The sequence below is a fragment of the Desarmillaria tabescens genome (assembly GCF_030435595.1).
Source record: "Desarmillaria tabescens strain CCBAS 213 chromosome Unknown EV420scaffold_84, whole genome shotgun sequence".
Classification (NCBI taxonomy): domain Eukaryota; kingdom Fungi; phylum Basidiomycota; class Agaricomycetes; order Agaricales; family Physalacriaceae; genus Desarmillaria; species Desarmillaria tabescens.
This window is the reverse complement of record NW_026848383.1, coordinates 52,113-72,139: the sequence shown is the minus strand read 5'-3', so window position 1 is coordinate 72,139 and position 20,027 is coordinate 52,113. Positions and strand designations below refer to the sequence as shown.

The window sequence follows — 20,027 nt, the reverse complement described above, 5'->3', positions numbered from 1 at the left end:
ATACCGTTATGGATCTGCTGAAATCCGGAGATGCGAGCACAAAGCGAGGAGTGGTGATCGAAGTGAGGTAAGATTAATTAGACGAGATGTATGTCGTTAGGGAATATAATGGATTCCGGTGAGGGTTCGTGAGGAGACCTGAGTGGTCCTGTTTGCGAAATAAAGGAAATCAGCAAGCGCGAAGCAATTACTGAGGGAAGTAGCCGGTAAGCGCGGAGCAATTACCGATATAGAAAGCCTGTAAGTGCGAAGCTATTACGGGCCGAGGGTGAAGGCAAGCGCTAAGCGTAACCTTCGGGTTGGTGTCAGAAAGCGCTAGGCGTAGCTGATGGTTCACGCAGTGAAGGTGTCCTGAAAGTGGTAGATTGGTAAAAGCTTCTTTAATACAATGTTATCTACGAGTCTATATACTAAGGAAAGGTTTGGGTCATTATTGTTCTACAATGCTCCATAATATTCTAGTGTTAGTAAGAAGAATAGAGAAAGTAAAAGAAAATAAGAGAAAGTACGAGCAAGTCACTACTAGGACCGAGAAGGCCGAGTACGGGCATGTGTTGACTCATGCACCGAATTAGTGGATACCCAATATCCATAACAGATACATATGTTGCCGCTCGTACCTAATCGATCTCTCGCGGAATACTTTCTTCCATCCATTCCTGTATTTTTTCGAGTCCATATAAATCGCAATCTTTCTCAAACTCTGCTGTTTCCGGATCATCAGTGAAAGGAAATGTACCACATTTTCCGTCGAGCATCTATTCGCCTTGCTCGTGGCATGAATCAACCATCGCATCGAGTCAAATGTTACTGGGATTAATATCGTTCTGCGCGGTGGTCAGAGATATGCGCCATGGAACTTGTGAAACGAACTCACATGTACTAAGCCAAGACTAATGCGGCCGATACCTTTCTTGATCTGATCCAGCGAGCATTCTATGTCTTTCCTCGGAATTACACCCTTCTCCACGGTATCTGAAAGCGTCTGGCCATATCGTTTGAAACACAGTCCGACCATCAATCCATCCTTCTCTACATATCCATAATATCGTGCCGCATTCTGATGAGGGTGCTCAGCGTCTCACAGACCCGAGCTTCCTGGATCATATACGACCAAATAGTGGACTTGTCAACATCCTCCGGATGAAATGGATTATGCTGCCAACTTTTATGTAGCTCTCTTCAGGTAAAGGTTCCTGGGCGCGTATTAATCCAGGGGGCGGGATGGTTTGGTATAAAGATCGTGGTACGAGTTTGGCATCACGATTAAGGGCGGAGCGAGCCACATCATTTTCGTCACGAGGACGTCAATTGGGAAGTTGGAGGTAAAAGAAGTCTTCCCCATCCGACCAGAGGAGTGCTCGTAAATGGAAGGAGGCGGCTTCAGAATCCACGATTTCGACATCATGAACAAGACGGGGTTCCCGGATGGTAGGTTCAACGGCAGCCATCGGTTCAACTAGATTTAGAAGACTAAAGTGACTGAATAGAACGGATCGACGGAGAACACGAGGTGTTGAGAATCAGCATCTAAGTTGCTTGAACGATGAAGCAAGTCAATCAACACAGGGGTCCATCAACGGTAACTTGTATTTCATCGGAGCCTGAAATTTAAAAGCCTGGAAGCCTGAGCACACCGGACAGAGGCGACAAAGACTCAGAGGCATCTCCTGCCGATCGCTGGTGCACCTGCACTCGAAAAAGCAGGCAGTTCAACGAATATTGTTAACATATCCGATACATCGACAGGTAGCTATAAATGTTTTTACAGTGTTGAAGAGGGTAAAGGTCATTGATTGCTCCAGATATCGACTATGTCCGTTCAGGAGAAAAATTGCATGAAAAAGGCACTAAGATCCTTATTGCTCAGTCGTGCTGCAACAGGACAAATTCACTAACCGATATCAGAACCATGCAGAGACGGGTGCCAAATATTCACAGCAAGAGCGAACCAGAGCACAGACTGGTAAATCCGCGAGTAAGCGGTAAATGATCCCTTTTTTCGGGGTTACAACTTACCGGTCCGGATGAGCTGTGAATGATTTACCGGATGATTGCCGACCTTCTGTCCTGAATGTGAACATCTATCCCGCCCTTTACGCCAGATACTTATGGACAGTCTTCTTGCCCATAACTCGCAACCAATTAAACCAGGTGTGATACAAAGCTACGCATCATTTTTTTAATATGGCCCAATGTTTTCCACTGACGTTCCGCCTGTCAGGTTCTCTGAAGATTGCCTCGGGGTTTTGGGAAGACATCAATCTCTGCGACAGCACAACACTTATCAGAGCGAATGCGATGAGTAGAAATTTGAAAATGAGAACATGTACTAAGTCTCTCCGGCGAGGGTTAATTTGCTCGATGACCTTCGTGCGCCTATCTTTGATATTGTTATTTTACCATCACTAACCGGAAACACTGTGGCTTTGATAGATCCTAAAACAGTTAGTTGTTCACGAAGGCCAGCGTCGTCAAGGCGACAACCTATACCTGAAAAAAAACAAGGGAAAATAAACAATAGAACCCTTAACCAGATCCGTATTGTTCTTTTCGGTACATATTCCATGCAAAATGAACCCGCGAACTCAATATCCTCAGCGATGAATGCAGTCTCGAGTGAGTGGTTATATCTCGATCCCGGGTACCTGAGGATGTTGAAACGAAGAAGCCCCAGATGAAGCGAAGTACAACGGAGAAACTCGGATAATCAGGCCTGACTTACTCGGACTTCCGCGGACACGGTCGGCTTGCAGCAATGTACGCTGAGTTGTGGTATTCTTTAGATTATAGCAGAATTAAAAGACATTTCTACACTGCTACTGGCTCAGAAACGCTTGATAAGGTTCATTGGGGTAAAACATCAACACCGACTCAGCCCTCGTCACCATAACAAGGTTATGATCCGGTCGTAGGACCTATGGAGCCAATTGCGGGAGCCGTTGAACCTCTGGGTATCCGGCACCTTCGTGGCAAGTGTTCGGCTTATTGCGGGTGGTCGGCATGTGCAAACGGATAGCGACATGCAAATTTCGACACAGCATGGTTTTCATCAGACCCACAAATAAAATTATTGTGCATTACTGATTATACAACGTTGTTCAGTTGTAACACTTTTAAAAACGAGGTTGTAATTTGTCGATATAGAGTGTTTAACGTTTAACGCTAAAAAGCGGACTTGAGTCTTGAGAAAGCCAGTGATGTAATGATAAACTGAGGAATTGACAATGGCATTGCGGCAGTAACTTCCACGATAGTCAAGAAAATACCATAGTACCATAGTACCACTGAAAAATCACGATACCTGGAGAGTCGACAATGCATGGACTCTCTCGAGTGTCGGAGTCTCGAAAGCATCCATTTTCATTTCTTCATGTACATTTATTATTTTCTAGATACTATGTCAGTTCGGACTTTGTGCCTTTTCTCCTCTTACATCTAAGTTCGACATTGAACAATCGACTCAACACTGGCCCCAGGGCAATCCGGCAGATAAATAGCAAGGTGCCGAATAGTTGCTCAGGAAGCGGATGATACCGAAGTGGGGGATCGAGATATAACCACTTACTACAAACTCCGATGAATGACACCACTGCGACCCCGAACGAATCCATTACCTTCCTCCTTCTCCTAGGCCACCAAAATAATGCTGTAACCGAACTTCGCCGAGCGATGAGCTCTCTTTGCCTAGTAGAGGGTTACTTGAACCAGGGAGAATTACTCTTTCGGTCACTTATAAGGGTGAGATTACCGTTGCCATTCTCAGACTTGATGTTAAGTACGGATTCCAGAGTAAAGAACTGCGACCTGAAATTCCGCAAATACAGCCACAAACTCCCTTCAGCATCCCCATCTGCGAAACCAATTCCCCTCCGATGTCTCCTTTATTGCTTCCCACCCGACGATCGTCGCATAATCTACTACTAGAAGCTACGAAACCCGTACCACCTCGGCTGCCAAAATCAGTTCATCGATCGCCGGCAAAACCCCTGGAGGAGGAAGACGTACTATCAGGCGCAGAAGAAGAGTCATCCCTTCCCATACAAGAAACCAAACTCGCTCGTCCACTGCGAAGAATCACACAAAGGACCCCTCCTCCAAGGATCAGCGATGGCTTGAAAGCTGAGCTTCAGGCAGCAGGAATATCGATTGATCCCGCAGAGCCTGCGCCTGTGGGGTCTGTACCCTCGAGCTCGAAGGTGAAGTCGACCGTGTTCTTCGTGATCGAGAACGGTGTGGCGACGAAGCATCAACTTTCAATGCCGCCGATGCGGAATAAGGATAAGGCGAAGAAGGAGAGGAATTTGCTTCAGAAGGTTGTAGATTGGGTGTTCAAATGCGATGCATGAGTCCTTAATTTGGACAAAACCAATGACGGTACTTAACGATTCATGAATACTGAGCAATGAATAATGAACATTCGTGACACGCCTTCTATCATATATGGTCTTTCTCTGTGTAAGCAATGCCAGATGAGGATGCATTGTTTCAATAAGAGATCAACGCGGCCCATGCATCGGAACCGGATTTGGGTGTCGTGCCTATCAGGAAAATGTAAAGTTCAAGAGACATCAATGCAACAGACACTTACATGGTACATGTGAGCCCTTGGATCTCAGATAAATTCATTAGAATGCTGTCCTCCCTCAATATTGTTATGAATTCTGGACCATAGCGCCGAGGTCTAGCGAGGTGAAGGAAAGGGATTCGACTGGCGATCTGAAGCACTTCAGAAAACTTGTAGAAGCATACAGCTGAGAATAACATCGCCATTTGACGTTAACTTTGAACTCCATCGTATTAGACGATCTTTAGTCTCCAGAAGAAGGCAGAACCGCCACGCGTTGTCGTGTTTAGGGGTAAGTCGTGACCGGATTGTTCCGTGGGTCGGAGTCGGAACTTTCGGCCGTAAGTCAACTTTTGACCAGCGACTTCGATGGACATTCGTACCTACCGCCAATTGACAGTCTCTTTTCTCTCCCGTATCACGTATTTAGGGAACGTATCTTGTGAAAAAAGCTAGGTAAGCTTCCGGTCCTACTTGCTGTGTCCATCATTCAACTGTCCTGATCATTACAGTTGGTTCGCAGCACGTTTTCTTCGCTCGTACGATAGTTCTCCTTACTGGAGATATGGATCAAATTTATTGGCAGCCAGCAGGATGTGGCTGAGCGCTAGTCGCACTCATCATGCATCGGGCAACACGTGTTACTGGCCCTTAGCAGAATCATGGAGGGAGAGCGTTCGTCCCATTATCGCGCTCCCAATGTTTTTACGACACTGATAATGCAGTTCTATATTAGCGATCGGATTCCTTCAGATTCTCCAAGTGTGCTATCCCCTACAATTCGACGTCTAGAATATCTTTGATTGCGGCCTCTTCTTCTCCTGCGCGTCGGAGTAGCTTCATCCAAGCTGGGAGAAAATCTGTGACTGTACCATGAATGCGGACGAGCACCGGTTGTTGGACGAATCACCACGTACCAAAATGGCCTAGCTTTCTTTTTATTCAGTCATCCTACGCCACAGATCATATTTCGCGCTTGAATGAATTTGATGTTCGGACCAAAGTCTCATCAAGAATTCATGATCTCGTCATTGCCGCCATCACGAACCATATGTTCTTCCTTTGTCGTCTGTTTTCGGAAGCGCGGTCATACCAGGCCTAAACGTCCGATTTCCTGCTGCGCCTTACTAGGCGGACCTTGCTCTAGTCTTTTTCTATGTTTTCTTCAACGCGACCATTCATATCATTCTCATGTTCTCCTTTAGTACCTTATCGTTCAATCCATCTCATCCACGGGATCCGCCGCGTACCATGTCATGGTGCTTTGTTAACTCGGGTCCATCTCTTATTTCAAAATGTAGTTTCGAGAGACTTCGAGCAGCGCACCGAACAACTGATTTCGGGGCACCACACTACCTCCGCGCTACCCTTTTCTTGCACAAACGAGCGAGCTACTCGACCATTACAGTACCATGACCTCCTCGACTGGGATGACTTCGCGCTTCGAGTATAGCAGTTCCCATATCCCTATCATCAAACCTTGCTGTGATCCGTTCACTCCTTGCGACTTCACAGAATATGAATTCATGGCGCGCACCTACATCCAGAGCAATGAAGCTCTTCTTCCTTCAAAGCACGTTGCTTGTTTGTCACTCGGTTTCAAGGATCCACTTGTACGAGACTGGTTCATGGCCGATATGACGCGTCTTTGCTCGTTGACGCTTACGAACTTCCTGTCTGAATTACGGGCAGCGTTTCTTCCGAGAGACTGGGATCGGAAGATGAAGGATTCCATCTTGGCGACCTATCAGGGAGTAGACGAACCCGTCATCGTATGGATAACACGACTTCGTTCTAAGAACACGTTCCTCCGGAATACGCACCATCATCTCAGCAATCACGAACTCCTCGAACATTTCAAATCACACCTCAATAATCATCTCTCCTCCATACACCTACGCGACACTGATGCTCCGAGGGAGGATGACCTCATGCAGTGGATCCTTTTGATCAGGTGTCTCGAGGAAACGGGTGATGATGCTGATCGCGATTCAGAGAGCGACATAATGACTACCACACCAGTATCCGCCACGCCAACTGATCCACGTCTGCGCAAACGTGACCCAGATTTATCACCAAAACGCGCGACGACCAGTCCTCCTCTTCCTCCCTCGCCCATCCCTCGCACCAACAACGTGCCCAAATCATCGTCCCTGTCCTCACCGCCACCGCCACCCTCATCCCCCACGCCGCTCCTACTCAGAGTTCACAGTCGTTCATTACCGGATCGACCCAAGTTTGATCCATATCCGAGCCTTCCGTCGCTTACGAATGAACAAAGGCACTTTTTGCGGAGTCGGCAGGGATGCTTTCGGTGTAGAAGGATAGGTGTTCGACATGCAGGAGGAGAATGTCCTCATGGGGAGCCTAATCCAGCAAGTTATCGTGGTATCATGCTCCCGGATGGTTTAGGTCTCGCGAGGGACGCACCTAGACAACGCCATTCGGAAGGCGGGTCTCCAACGCTGGCGTACCCGGACGATGTTCATGACGATAGAAAGAGAAAGTATGGGAGAGGTAATTAAAAGAGTGGATGATTCTAGGTGAGGACGGCCATTAAAACTACTCTACTTTTTAAATTTCAGCTGATCCTCATCCTTTGTTCAGACCGTTGAACATTCCTTGCTGTTTCATAAATTTTCAGCATTCGAACCCTTTCCTCCGTAATAGCTTCCCCAGTTGAAGCACCAGACACCTCTGCACGGCTCTGGGACTGGGCGGGCTTCAACAATCTATTTGATTTTAATTCTTCGTTGCACCGCAGAGAAGTGAGGTGACTCACGATGTTGGCGTAGGTGACGAGGACAATTGCCCACATTGAGGCTGAGAGATGGGAACGCATTCCCCCAGGAATAGAAGGATATTTATCGTATGGGATAGAAACGATGCAGCGTAGATATAATACTGAGATGCTTGAAATTTTCACTTACGAAGCTGACCTATTCGTACCTTCTGGCGTTAGCTTTATATACTTGTTACGTCTCGATGCATTTTATATGTATAAATTCAATACTTCTATCCTGTAATTGATCAACTGGTCGCCTGAACATTAGTTATATGGCGGTGTTCATCGGTTGTATATATAAGTGTGCGATAACGGTCTTCCGACTTCATGTCTGACGTATTATGGTGTCTGTTTGCATATTTCTCTCGGGCAGGGTTCAGGAACGGTGTCTTCTGTGAATACTTCGGGAATGAAGGCACATGCTTGTGTGGCGCAGGGCTTTGGGATAGGTAGGCCCAGGCAATATGTCTGTCACAACGGTCTTCAGTATCGGTTCGAGTTTGAGATGAGATCAGTACCCATAGCCATTGAGCAAGCGACAACGATAAAAGTGAAGAGGTTCATTCTCCAGGAATGTTTGGGTTTCTGGGGCACCAATTTCTGTGGCTGGCCGCCCTCTTCGTCGCCTGGAGTCATCCTTTATACTAGTCGCACCCATGCTTCCTATTCCGGTACATGGTTTTACTTATTGTGGCTGCAGTCGTTGTGGAAAGCATTATCATTGTAGTTGAGTTATGGTTCGTTGCATAGTGCATAGTAGTCTTATGCGTATTCCTCACGATGCCGACCATAAAATCAGGATCAGACGTTTCATCTCAGGGTGTCATGTTTTCTGGAATTCGGCACAAATAGGACAAGAGTCCAGATTGGGACTGAGCCATTGTAGTAGCTATTGTTTTGGGCTCCTCGGCGTTGCCAGAATTTACCTCAAATAAGGTGGGGTTCATCATGGCTACGCATTTTCCAAACTATTTATCGTCTCATCGGTTTCATGAAGTCAAGATATATAGCCCAGTAGACATAGACGTATTAATTAAATGTCGCCTAGGAGATGTCTGAGGTAGGATTGGGCACTTTTGGGTCGCGTCATGCCAAAATCATCTCTGAGATTTAGGATATCAAGTCCTCTCTTTGCGGATCGTCATACTACAGACTTAGATCTCACCGTTCCGACAGCAGTACGAGTACTCCCCTCAGGAACTCAAGTAGCCCTATACTTCATTATATGGGAATGATGGTTGCCTTACCAAGGCATAGGCACTTCGACACCTATTCATAAGCTCCGACTTCTCTGTCGGATCTGTCAAACCTTCAAACCACCCTTCTTTCAGTTTCACACACAACGAATAACTTACAGTCCACCACGCGATGTCGCAGATACTCCCAGACTTTGCGTCTATCCAAGTACCCGCAACACAGGTGTCCGACTCTTGGTTCAATGGGGTCATCATCGAATCCTTAACACACGGTGAGAAGTGTCTCAGAAGCCACATCCGTACAAGTACCCTAGGGATGTACGCAGCGTTGCTGGCTGTCGTACTGTGGAGGATACGTACGCTGTTGAAGCCTGCCTACACGACAGAACTTAAAAGATGACTTGCACAGTGTCGAGTAGCACTGCCCATAGGGGCCAGACGAAGGTCTTTGCCGGGATTTCAATGTTCATGTACATCGTGGCTACGATGCATCTAGCCATGAGGTAGTTCTATGCCAGGCGGGGGTTCATTGCGAATGGAGAGACCGAGGAAATGAGGTTTTTTGCCCTCATGGACTCACTGATCGCTGGCGGTCCATTGTGGGTTCCGACGATCAGCAGTATTGATTATATGTCGTTGCATTGGCGGTCTTCATCCCGTTCATCGCGGCGAATAGTCCATACAGCAATTACTCGCAAGTGGTTCTTGCTTCGGTTACAGTAAGTCGAATGTATTGCTGCTGATGAAGAGCAGACTTACTCGGGATTTCGGACAGGGAATCGCACCGACTTTGATTCTCCTTCGCGTTGCGTCTAGGAGCCCAGATTTGCATTCTCCAAGTAATGGTATGCTCCCAAGGTCTCTGCAGCACCTATCGAAGTCGAAGATGGAAGGAAGTGTTACGTCTACGGACGAGGACGACGTGATGTTTGTTACTCCGGGCAAAAGTGTTCAAGTTGTATAAACTGCTCGCCACGGTTATGATCCTGGAGGCCATACTTGATTACATTTAGTGGTTAGAAATAAGCGTAGCTACCTTCTCCATTCCGTAGACATGACAATAAATAGACGCATAGACGAAATGAGATCTTTTACAAGTGCAGTTTACAAAACAAGCCTGTGGATCCACGATGCCATTGCAGATGGAAAACATAGCCTCAGAATATTGTCGCATTCATGTTCATGGGGCTGCTATCAGGTGTATCATTAGAAGAGGGCCAAGAAAAGAGCGGAGGGATGATCAAGTACTTACCTTTCACACTTCGTATCCATGTTCTTGGCACCGTAATCTAGTTTCATTGCGCAATGATGACGTCACTTCGTTCAGGACCCTTTCGGCAATATCCAATGGAACTACACCATTGCGCTGACTCAGCGCTGGCCGTACTACGACAGGAAAAAAAAATCCGAATTGTCAGGAAGGGGCCAGACATGGGGGACGAAGCGTGTACGAAGGGTCATCAGGCGAAATCGCATGGCAGTTCATCCACGCTACAATAGAAGCACTGAAGCAGGTATCGGCCCTAGCGTAAGTAAGGATCAATGATCATGAAGGCAAAACTCTCCATGCGGTAATCATGCGATGAATCAACCTGCCGGTTCTTCCCTTAGGAAATCACTCCAGGGCAGCACAACGACCGTCAGACAAAGTTTAGCAGATGCAGAGAAGACGGAGTCCAAGTTGAGGAAGGAGCTGAGAGACTGGAGAAAATGCTGGTGCCAACAATGATGCATCTGATGGTCGATGGTGGATCATTGTCACCGCAGAGGCCCTCATTAACAAATAGGTCAACGTTCCGCAATTTTGAAGAACACAGTGATCAGAATCGGTGCGGAAAACACGCAGTTGGAATATCACAAAGGGAACCTTCAAGGGGAAATCAGCCAGGAAATCAGCCTGTAGTCGATTTTTGAACATAAATCACGAAAGATGGGACCTTCGAGGAGCAATCAGGCAGCGTCTCAGCCGGTAGTTGATTCTCTCTTTTTTTGCAATTTCACTGCAGAGCAGCGCGGTAGCACGCAGACACAGAGTAATAGAATTAGAGAGAACTGTAGTCGAGATAGACATGGAGTAGGGAGGGGTAGAGAGCGCTGCAATCTCAGCCGATGGTCATGGCGGGGAGCGGTAAAAATAGAACTAGTCAATGGAATTAGTGCCGTGAATCTTCAGGACCTTCAGGAGTCACGAGAGGGTAATGAAGTAAGCGCTGCAGCTATTGCTGTCCATCGTTGGAAGCTCTACAAAGATGACGACAAGTTATAGTGAAAACACGTCAAGGATACTAAGCGTTGGTGGAAGGGAAAGGCCGAGATTGTTTATGACAAGCAACCTGAATGCCGAATCCGGCATTGACATGGCGCTTCCAAATATAGACAACATTTCCGGTGTTCAAACCTTCTCTCTTTCGCAACCAAGCCAATGCTTCTAGTACCTCTACACCCGAGCTTGCTCTCACTCAGATGTCAGCCTGTTATTCTAAAAATATATATCGACCTCTCAGCATGGTGTCAGTTTCGGTCATTGTCTCGCGGGATGACTGATCATTAGAGATCGCTTGGTAATGCCCTTCTCACCTGACAATTCCGCCATCTTGCTCACAAATAAATAGCTGTTCTTCCTTCCCTCAGCTTTTCATCATCCTTCCTCTGAAACATGTCAAGTAAACCCATAGCTGTTATCGCAGGTGATTTACCTTCGCTGGGGCAGAAGTCAATATTTCTGATGCTTTGGCACCGTTATAGGTCTCGGTTCAGGGTCTGGTACAGGCGCGGCAGCAGCGTAGGTTTTCTTCACTCCTGTTTTCCACTATGATTATCTGAACTTTGCCAGTCGTCTCTTTGCCAAAGAAGGCTATGCTATCGCCCTCATAGCCCGTGGCGCCGACTCTCTCAAAGCCCTCTCTGACGAGATCAGCAATGCCGGTGGGACCGCCGCTTCATTCCCCATCGCCTCGTACAGCACGACTGATATCAACGCTGCCTTTTCCCAAATCCACTCCCATTACCAAGGCCAAGCCATCCGCGTCGCGCTCTACAATGCAGGACACGGCGTCTGGAAACCATTCCTCGATATCACCCCCGAGGACCTCCAAGCCGTGACGCAAACCAATATCGAGGGTGCTTTCGCCTTCTCGAAGAATGTCATCCAAGCATTTCAAGTGAACGAAGTCGACGAGAAGGGGAAGAGAGGCTCATTGATCTTCACGGGGGCCACGGCAAGCGTGAGAGGGAATGTCACGACCAGCGCATTCTCAGCGGGGAAACATGCATTGAGGGCATTGTCGCAGAGTTTGGCGAAGGAGTTTGGAAAACAGAACATCCATGTATCGCATGTAAGTGCTTTTCTCTTGATGGCTTTGATCTAGAGACTGACTGGGCGTTGTAGGCAATCATCGATGGCGGCATCTTGACGAATCTGTCTCGGCAGCGTCGTAATGACCAAGCATGGGAGAAGAACGAAGACGTTAGGTTGTCGCCGGATGGAATTGCTGAGGTACGTTTATATTTTTGCTATTATTAAGGGTGGCTAATGTTGAGCTATCTCCCTAGTCATACCTGCATCTCATCAAGCAACCTCGTTCGACTTGGACCTGGGAATTCGATCGTCAGTCACTTTCATCTTCGCTTCTAATTCTTTGCTGATGTGTGAGTTCAGTGCGTCCCGCTCATGAGAAGTGGTAGAGCATTTGATGTGTTGTCAAGGTCGGACACTGTCCTATAATTTCAATCGCGTTTTCCTTTGTACAATCACGAAGTATGGTCTTTTCGGACTTGAAGTGTACTCAAGGCTACATCCGTTCCAACGATTCATGTGATTTATTGAAATGGGAATCTTTCTTGGTGACGTGATGATTGTATTTCTACTGTTGCCACCACTGTTCGCGATATCTTTAGCCGTATCCATCATGTCCACTCACGATCATCCTTCCATCATGTGGGTTATTAACAGCGCGTAAATCCTTCATTACGTCTCCCACGCACAGCTTAATAGTAAAGACGCCGGAATAACAACACATGCTCATCCGCAGCTACAATATTCTCTTCACGACGCTGGATTCACAATCAGTTTGTAATCTCCCACCCTCCGTCTCTTATTATAAAACGGCTAAGGCTCTTAGAGGCATCGTCATCTCGACTGATGTATACAACCAACAAGACTTGGACAGCGAGGGATGAAGCTGATGATAATCATTTGCGGAAACCAGCTTCTTAGAGCCAGTGTTCCCTCTTGCTGTCTCAGTCGCTGTCCATCACGATTCACCTATTACCTTTCCCTTACAATCCTTGCTGGACTGAACCCGGCTCCTCGACTATTGACTTTGCTATGAGAGCCTTACTAGTGACCGCCTCCATGTCTCGTCTCGGATGATGTACACTCTACTGTCCTTGTCCACCGTGATGACCGAGTACCTATGTGATATAATATCTGAGAGGCATTCAGCCTCTTGTGGATACCATCGTGCGATTTTTAGAAACTGAAAAGTCACATTGTAGGGAGAAGAGGGGCGTATCGACGCTGATGGTGGACCACGGTCATCCACCGTGACGATTTCACTGATGGTGAATGTGTCCTAATCGGAATCGGTCAAACATGTATCAAGGACTTTCCGGCAATAGAATCGTCAGAAGGTATCTAATTCATCACTCCTTTTAGGCAACGATGATTTATGCTTTTATTAGCGTTGAATGTATTACTCTTTGTTTAGGACAAAGCCATTGTATCCAAGTATCGACTAGGAAGGATGAACGCTATACTCTACAACTTCAAGATGTTCCTCATAATGTGCCACACCATCATATCCTCAATATCCGTGCACGCATACTCTATGCTTCTGCCATCCCCGAAAGTCATACTCCCTCTAGGCTCTCGGTAAACACGATCCTGTCCAAACACCCCAAGCAGCCCACCGATCTCAGCCGTATTGTCTCGTGGTCTACCCAGTCATCGACCTTTAAAATTCTCCTGCCAGTACCTTCTAACTCAAAAGGATTTTTGACCGCGTTCAGTCTACTGCATCACCAAAAGTGTCTGAACCTGGTCAGGCCACGACCAGCCCTTACCGACAAACACCTACACCTGCCTCAAATGACAAGGACTAACCTCCCTGGTGGGTCTGACCTACCTCGATCAAGGAGTGATTTTTGCGACCAGGCCCTGGTCATGACTTCGCCTCTCCTTGGCCAGCCCTTGCAAGAACGGCCTCGCAAGGTGACCCTGGTCATGCAAGGTGGCCATTGCCTGTGGTGGTACGTGTGGGTAGACTTTGTAGCTATAGGTCAGGCTGTTATTGAATGCTAAATCCACATATATTACAAAGCATGTGTTCATTTAACTTCTATCGAGTACAAATCTGAACTACCCAACGATGCATGGACGCAATAAACCCCGTTACGGAAGCTAGCCATATTTATATTATTGCGGCGTTCAGGGTTTCCTTCGACAGATTCTGCAGCTCAACCTGCTCAACGAGACCGGGACCTTGAACGATGTTGAAATGAAGAGTTGCAGTTGTCCTTGGGTAGTCGGACGAGCGAAAGCATTATTACAACAATGTTGAAGCAAACGACATTGAGGAAGAACAATAATGTGAGCAAAAAGCGGAAAAGACTTGACGCTTACTGCTTCGCCACCCCATCTTCTCCCTAGAACATTACGGCTCACAAAATCTTGATCCTCGAGTTCATACCATTGAGCGTTGCTGAGAACGAGCCTGTCAAATGCACCGAGGAAGGGTCAGGGGTGGTTATATGCGCATATAGGAGGAACACACGGGAAGTCGCCTTTGAATGGAACCTCCGTTCCAGCATCACCCTCGGCCCAGTCCTACATGGTTATCAATACTTGCCCTGGCATTGAAGATTAGCTATTAGCCACTATACGCAGTAATCTCAGCACGTACCCCTGGTCATTGTGTTTGATAAAGACGCTTATTGAAGGGACTGGCAACGAGCACTACAGGTAAGGAACTCGATCTATCGGAATCACACCACTTGGAAGGCAGTGTCAGAGGTGGGTGTATGCGCATACAGATGGCACATACCGTCTCCCGAGACTCTTGCAATAGCATAGGACTTCCCAGTCCCATTCTACCTCGTAACACGAAGTACTGTGTTGAACCTGGAGATTTGTTGTTGTCCACTGGTTATCTAAACATTGGGCCACTCCGACATACACGCTACATCGCCGGTCATAGAGAAGTGAGCGAGCAAGAGGAAAAGGGGACTGGACAACGGAGAAGTGACACAATATTTGGGCACTGGACATCTTCGCTGTTCACAAAGAAGAAAAGTAAAGAGTCGGCACCAGGGAAATGGGAAATGGGCGGTGAGGATGCGGGGCATGATGCATGAGGGTGGAAGGAAAGAAAGAAGCTAAGCCGATCCCGAAAACTGACGTGTCATGATCATGTGATGGATCTGTCGTACACCGGCAACTACGGTAGCCGGCCGAGGACACCGGGTTTGACTCAGTTTGACTCCGATATTCAGCACTAGGGCTCGAACTCTTGAAAGTGATCCAAAATGATAACACATATGTAGGTTAACTGCTACACTACATATATTCACACAAAGGTAATACATATCCTTCCTTCCGGAGTTTTAGAGAAAGAAAGGTAAGCTGCTGCTGTGCGAATTCTCAAATACACCTGCAAGGATTTACCGTAGGACAGCCAGTATGGTCTGGTGTTGCAAGGTTATCACCTCGGAGGTGAAAAGCTTACCTGGCTATGACCTTTCAGGAAAGTGCCTGACCAGGCTGATTCCGGAGAGGTGAAAGGCTGATCACTACATAGAAGACAACTGCCAGGTTTGTAATACAACGACAAGGGCAGCCTACACAGACCAAGACTTGTCTACTTTTGACACTTTTGGTGATGTGTCTGCAGAAGACCACTACGCGTTAACGTGTTTAGGGGTAAGGCAGTGACCGTGGAGTCGTCGGAGCTTTCGGCCATAAATCAACTTTTCATCAGCGACTTCAATGGTCATTTGTACTACTTCCATTTGACACACTTGTTTCTCTCCGGTAGCGCGTATCCAAGGAGCCTATCTTGTTAAAACAGCTAGGTAAGTTTATGGTTCTACTTCCTGTCCCCATCATTCATCTGTCGTTCTGTTCTTTGTATTACAGTCGGCTCGCAGCACGCTTTCTTCGCTCGTACGATAGTTCTCCTTACTGGAGATGCGAATCATGTTTCTTGGCAGCGAGCAGGATGTTTGACGTCTGAAATTCCTTGGATTGCTGTTTCTTCTTCTCCCTGACGGCGCAATAGCCTCACCCAAGTTAGGAGGAAAGCTCAGGCTGTACCGTTAATACGGACGAGCACCGCTTGCTATACGAATCACCACACACCAAAATGGCCTAGTTTACGATAGAAGGAAGAAGTATGGGAAGGCGTAATTAAAGGTCCGTTACCCCAACTCGAGGTTCGATATCATCTGAGGTGTATCATTTGTTCAGATTCCCTTCAAAAATCGCTATCACGGATGTTTAAACTTCGAAAACTTCTGCATGCTATCTCTCTGAACGGTGCTGCTGCTGGAAGGGCATAGACGGTCTAATCGTTATTATTCCTCACGTTGCTATTCCGTAATACAGATAGTGTACATACGGCATTAGTATCAAACCGGTATGGAGCACGAGGGGAATCGGGCATAGGCTACCAAGAGATGAAATACATTCGCCAAGAATGCAGGAAGGTTTATTGTGTACGATGAAGGTAATACAGTGTCTGCGTCGTGGCATGCATGAAATGGGGAAACGTAGAGCCAAAAGCAGACTTGATTATACATGTCAGCTCTTGTATTATGTATTTATCGACGTATAACATCTTACACCTGGCAATACGACGACTTCCTGAATTAAAATATCCCCATTCACAACATTATGGCTATAATGGTCAACCCCTTCCTGTCTAATAAACCCCATAATCCATGCGTGCGTGTTAGAGCTCTTCAAGACGCATGCTTCTTCTCTGTGGAAGAGCTGATGAACAGTTCCTCATCCGAGCTAGACCTTCGGCGGGGTGGGATTGAGCATACATTGATGGGGCACTTGATGGGAGTTATCACGGCCCTACATGTCTGTCACGAAGTTTTTCAGTCTCTTTGAATCCAGGATGTGAAATGAACACCCACAGCCGTGGTGCAAGCGACAACGATTAAAAGAGTAAAGATATTCATTCGCTAGGAATGTTTTGGGTCTTCTGGTTCACGGTGCGAATTGGTGTGGCTGTTAGTCTACTTGAGCCCTCCTTTATACTGCTCAGACCCGTTGTTCCTATTCAAGAACCATCCTATTCTGGGTTCTCGGAAGCCTTTTTGGAAAGCACTACTATCGCTGTTTATACGGAACTGAAATGTGGTTCTTTTCCCAAAAAAGCCCTACCTGCGCAGCGCGCCACGATATCCATGGGGGGATCATTACGTGAAGATCAGGAAGTAGGTCGCAGATGCTCGGCTTCACTGTGGATTTTGGAGTCCACTTTTAAAAGACTTGAGATTTGTACCCAATGGCTATGATTGATCGCGTAAGACGGCTCTCTTGATGATAATAGTTCTGAGCTAAGTCGTATTGGCACTTGGTTGCTGTGCTTTTAGAGTCCCATAAGGAGCAAACCGGGTCGCTCCAACTCTACTTGGGATTCATCAGATGTAAGGTGCCCTTGAAATGTATCTCTGGCCGAAGCTATGATCATACTGATTTCATGCTAGGCGCCGATTCTAAGAGTTGAATACATATCAGGGGAGGCAGGCTGCCATGCTCAGATCCAATAAATACTCGTGATTTTCATTGTTGTATACCGGCCAGTGAGTCATAGCATTTACAAGACATAATATTCTCGAGGTTACTGTGGAATTAAATTGGCATAGCTGTCTGAGTGCTTACCTGTTTCACTACTCCACGGATGGAACGACGCTTATCTTCAAATCAGAATGAATTTATGCCTTTCAATGCGTTACATTTAGAATTTTGAGTCTATCAATTCAGATTTGTATCACGGTAAGCGATGTGGATCAAACGGTTATCCCGTTGATTACGAAGTTTCGGTTTTTGGAACTGAAGCATGTAGGAAATTGGGTTACATCGCCTTGGACTCCTGTAATAACTTGCTTCTCCCGGACTGAATTGAGAATCATCCCTCTAACTACATAAGGCGTGTTTTGAATTCATCATCCGCAGGAAATCATGACAGTATGGGCGCATTCAAAGATTTCTGGATCCCCGGAATATTCATGAGGAAGTAAATCAATACAATAACAGTGGACAGGAATGGTAAGACCGGCTATTCTTTCGTCATCCCTAAGGAAATGATCAAGACCTGTGCATCTCAATACTGTGGCCCGGACACTCTCGTCAGTGAGTCACGTATTCCTATTCTTTGGATAGTTAGTCTGCAATTACTCTGCTTAGAAATGATGGTGGCTTTACCGACACTTCGACGTGTTCATAAACCTTGCATATTTTGTTTGACTGACGGATACTTTCTCCCTTCTCGATATCCCGACAGGTAGCTTGACGATATGTCGCAAATCGACCAAGTAGCTGCAATGCAGTTGTCTGACTCCTGGTTCAATGCAGTTATCATCGAGTCCCTAGCACATGGTGTGATTTATCTTCCAAACTACATCTGCCAAAGCACTGATCGCAACCTAGGTATATACACGACACTAGTGGCAGTTTTACTGTGGCAGATTGGTTCGTAGTAAACTTTTCCTGTGAGAAACGTGACTGATAAAATAATGGCATAGTGTCGATCAACATTCTCCATAGGCGCCAGACGAAGGTCCTAGTTGGAATTTCCGTCTTCATGTATATCATGGTAACGATCCACATCGCTATGAGATGGTATTATGCTAGACGGGGCATTCATCACACATGGCCAGACAGAGGAAACCAGGTACTTCGCACTCATAGACTCACTTATTGCGGGTGGTCCATTGTGGGTATCGACGATCGCTAGTGTCGTCGCGAGTGTGAATATATTGATGGCAGATTGTGTAATCGTAAGTCTTGCGGAAGACCTCTATAAGATCAACGTTTTGATGCGATGTTTTCCTAGATTTGGCGGTGCTGGGTCATATGGGGAAGGAATTGGAGGGTCATCGTCCTTCCATCCATATGCACAATCTGCGGGATACGTAAGTCGCTACGACTCTGAACATAACTCGAATCGCTCACTATTCCAAGTCTTCGATGTTTTCTTCTTGATTCAAGAGTTGACGCCCTTTACCGGTTCTCAAGGCGGTTCTTCGACTCCGTGGGGAAGCACCTCTATCAAATGGGGAGTAGCATACTATAGCATGACACTCTCGACGACGATCATATGTACGGTGCTCATCGTGTACCGGCTGGTTCAAGCGAGGACCACCAGCTTGTCTCTATCCGTTCCCGCTAATCCGTACCACCGAGTCATGGAGGTCATGGTAGAATCGGCTGTATTATATGTCATCGCACTAGTGGTCTACATCCCGTTCATTGCAACGGATAATCCATACAGTCTTTATCCACAAGTTTTTCTGGTTTCTGTTACAGTGAGTCTCGGGTTATATCCTAATCATCAAGGGACAATTCTCACTGAATTTTCGCAGGGCATTGCGCCAACTTTGATACTCCTTCGAGTTGCCTCTGGAAACCAATCAGGGAACACGAATCCAGGTTCACCAGATAATACTATGCGTTTGGGGGATTTACAGAGCCAGTCAAAATTGAACGCAAACGGCAGTGTTACGTACATGGAGGAGGAGGATCTGAGGCTCATTATTCCGGCAAAAAGTAAGGCAGTTGTATGAGTCATGCGTATTCATTATCCTGTAGGTCGGTACATGGCGACTAGAGCAGGTGGAAATAACAGTATTTGTACTTTCCCACTTCAGTGGATATAGAACAGCTCTGAACTCTGAGTAGGAAATGCCTCGGCGATGAGGGCAGAGGTTGTGGTGAGGAAAGGGACGGTGGTTTAGGTGGGTCATTGATACGAGAGACGGACGAGGGATGAAGAGGAGGAGTGGTCCTCGCACGTTTCGGTGATAAACGTTTCCATAGACGAGGATCTGTTGGCGTAGCGAATAAATATGTGATAGCCGTCACGTCACTCTTTGAATCACGATCAGGATCATTACCGATTTCCTCGAGACACTTGATCAAAAGGATCCACAGCATGATATCATTCTCACTCGGAGTGTCAGCGTCGCGTCAGTGTATGGAAGAGATACAATTGTTGAGGTGGGATTTGAATTGGGTGAGGAGACCGCGATTTCTGGGATGACGAGGCGTATTTCGGAGGAAGGTGTACTTGGAACGGAGACGCGTTACCCGTAAGTACAATATTGGGTTTGTCTCCTACTCAGTATGTCTACAAAGTAGGCTCTTTCATCTTCCAATCCTTGAAAACACGGGATAAACAGGAGACGTGCTTCGAAGGGTGTAGGTACGCGTACAAAGGACTCTTTTGATAGCTGTAAAAATCGATTA

The 20,027-nt window shown here is 46.7% G+C and overlaps 7 protein-coding genes across 7 annotated transcripts; 6 read left to right on the top strand and 1 right to left on the bottom strand.

Moving 5' to 3' along the window:
- The first annotated feature begins 3,574 nt into the window (after positions 1-3,574).
- EV420DRAFT_1583499 (uncharacterized protein) lies at positions 3,575-4,362 on the top strand. Its single transcript, XM_060474734.1, has 2 exons — positions 3,575-3,741; positions 3,792-4,362. The coding sequence occupies exons 1-2, from the start codon at positions 3,580-3,582 to the stop codon at positions 4,347-4,349; spliced, it is 720 nt and encodes a 239-aa protein (XP_060323273.1). The 5' UTR covers positions 3,575-3,579; the 3' UTR covers positions 4,350-4,362.
- A 1,635-nt stretch (positions 4,363-5,997) lies between these two features.
- EV420DRAFT_1279513 (uncharacterized protein) lies at positions 5,998-6,387 on the top strand (the record flags this gene model as incomplete). Its single annotated transcript, XM_060468149.1, has 1 exon — positions 5,998-6,387. A coding segment is annotated over one exon (390 nt), but the record flags the coding sequence as incomplete, so codon positions are not given.
- A 700-nt stretch (positions 6,388-7,087) lies between these two features.
- EV420DRAFT_1583490 (uncharacterized protein) lies at positions 7,088-7,615 on the bottom strand. The gene has a single exon (XM_060474733.1). It carries the CDS (start codon positions 7,407-7,409, stop codon positions 7,149-7,151), a length of 261 nt encoding a protein of 86 aa, XP_060323271.1. The 5' UTR covers positions 7,410-7,615; the 3' UTR covers positions 7,088-7,148.
- Positions 7,616-9,724: 2,109 nt separating this feature from the next.
- Positions 9,725-10,830, top strand: EV420DRAFT_1752888 (uncharacterized protein; the record flags this gene model as incomplete). The annotated part of the gene is made up of 4 exons (XM_060480431.1): positions 9,725-9,832; positions 9,876-10,076; positions 10,160-10,295; positions 10,555-10,830. The coding sequence occupies 4 exons, from the start codon at positions 9,725-9,727 to the stop codon at positions 10,812-10,814; spliced, it is 705 nt and encodes a 234-aa protein (XP_060323270.1). The 3' UTR covers positions 10,815-10,830.
- A 119-nt stretch (positions 10,831-10,949) lies between these two features.
- EV420DRAFT_1583489 (NAD(P)-binding protein) lies at positions 10,950-12,121 on the top strand. Its single transcript, XM_060474732.1, has 5 exons — positions 10,950-11,109; positions 11,161-11,235; positions 11,294-11,330; positions 11,382-11,883; positions 11,937-12,121. The coding sequence occupies exons 2-5, from the start codon at positions 11,205-11,207 to the stop codon at positions 12,069-12,071; spliced, it is 705 nt and encodes a 234-aa protein (XP_060323269.1). The 5' UTR covers positions 10,950-11,109; positions 11,161-11,204; the 3' UTR covers positions 12,072-12,121.
- An 800-nt stretch (positions 12,122-12,921) lies between these two features.
- On the top strand, positions 12,922-14,210 carry EV420DRAFT_1170303 (uncharacterized protein). The gene is made up of 2 exons (XM_060466190.1): positions 12,922-13,180; positions 13,232-14,210. The coding sequence occupies exons 1-2, from the start codon at positions 13,116-13,118 to the stop codon at positions 13,848-13,850; spliced, it is 684 nt and encodes a 227-aa protein (XP_060323268.1). The 5' UTR covers positions 12,922-13,115; the 3' UTR covers positions 13,851-14,210.
- Positions 14,211-17,866: 3,656 nt separating this feature from the next.
- On the top strand, positions 17,867-19,827 carry EV420DRAFT_1583481 (uncharacterized protein). The gene is made up of 7 exons (XM_060474731.1): positions 17,867-18,158; positions 18,210-18,251; positions 18,305-18,401; positions 18,454-18,559; positions 18,616-18,694; positions 18,744-19,087; positions 19,145-19,827. Exons 1-7 carry the CDS (start codon positions 18,077-18,079, stop codon positions 19,343-19,345), a joined length of 951 nt encoding a protein of 316 aa, XP_060323267.1. The 5' UTR covers positions 17,867-18,076; the 3' UTR covers positions 19,346-19,827.
- Positions 19,828-20,027: the final 200 nt, after the last annotated feature.

Bases quoted from the DNA above. Each gene is read 5' to 3' on its own strand.
- EV420DRAFT_1583499 (XM_060474734.1), top strand. From the start codon at position 3,580: ATGAATGACACCACTGCGACCCCGAACGAATCCATTACCTTCCTCCTT. The intron at 3,742-3,791 runs GTGAGATTACCG...TACGGATTCCAG, and splicing joins TCTTTCGGTCACTTATAAGG to AGTAAAGAACTGCGACCTGA.
- EV420DRAFT_1583481 (XM_060474731.1), top strand. From the start codon at position 18,077: ATGTCGCAAATCGACCAAGTAGCTGCAATGCAGTTGTCTGACTCCTGG. The intron at 18,560-18,615 runs GTAAGTCTTGCG...ATGTTTTCCTAG, and splicing joins TGATGGCAGATTGTGTAATC to ATTTGGCGGTGCTGGGTCAT. The intron at 18,695-18,743 runs GTAAGTCGCTAC...CACTATTCCAAG, and splicing joins ATGCACAATCTGCGGGATAC to TCTTCGATGTTTTCTTCTTG.
- EV420DRAFT_1583489 (XM_060474732.1), top strand. From the start codon at position 11,205: ATGTCAAGTAAACCCATAGCTGTTATCGCAG. The intron at 11,331-11,381 runs GTAGGTTTTCTT...GAACTTTGCCAG, and splicing joins GGTACAGGCGCGGCAGCAGC to TCGTCTCTTTGCCAAAGAAG. The intron at 11,884-11,936 runs GTAAGTGCTTTT...TGGGCGTTGTAG, and splicing joins AGAACATCCATGTATCGCAT to GCAATCATCGATGGCGGCAT.
- EV420DRAFT_1170303 (XM_060466190.1), top strand. From the start codon at position 13,116: ATGTGTCCTAATCGGAATCGGTCAAACATGTATCAAGGACTTTCCGGC. The intron at 13,181-13,231 runs GTATCTAATTCA...TGCTTTTATTAG, and splicing joins GGCAATAGAATCGTCAGAAG to CGTTGAATGTATTACTCTTT.
- EV420DRAFT_1583490 (XM_060474733.1), bottom strand. From the start codon at position 7,409: ATGCGTTCCCATCTCTCAGCCTCAATGTGGGCAATTGTCCTCGTCACC.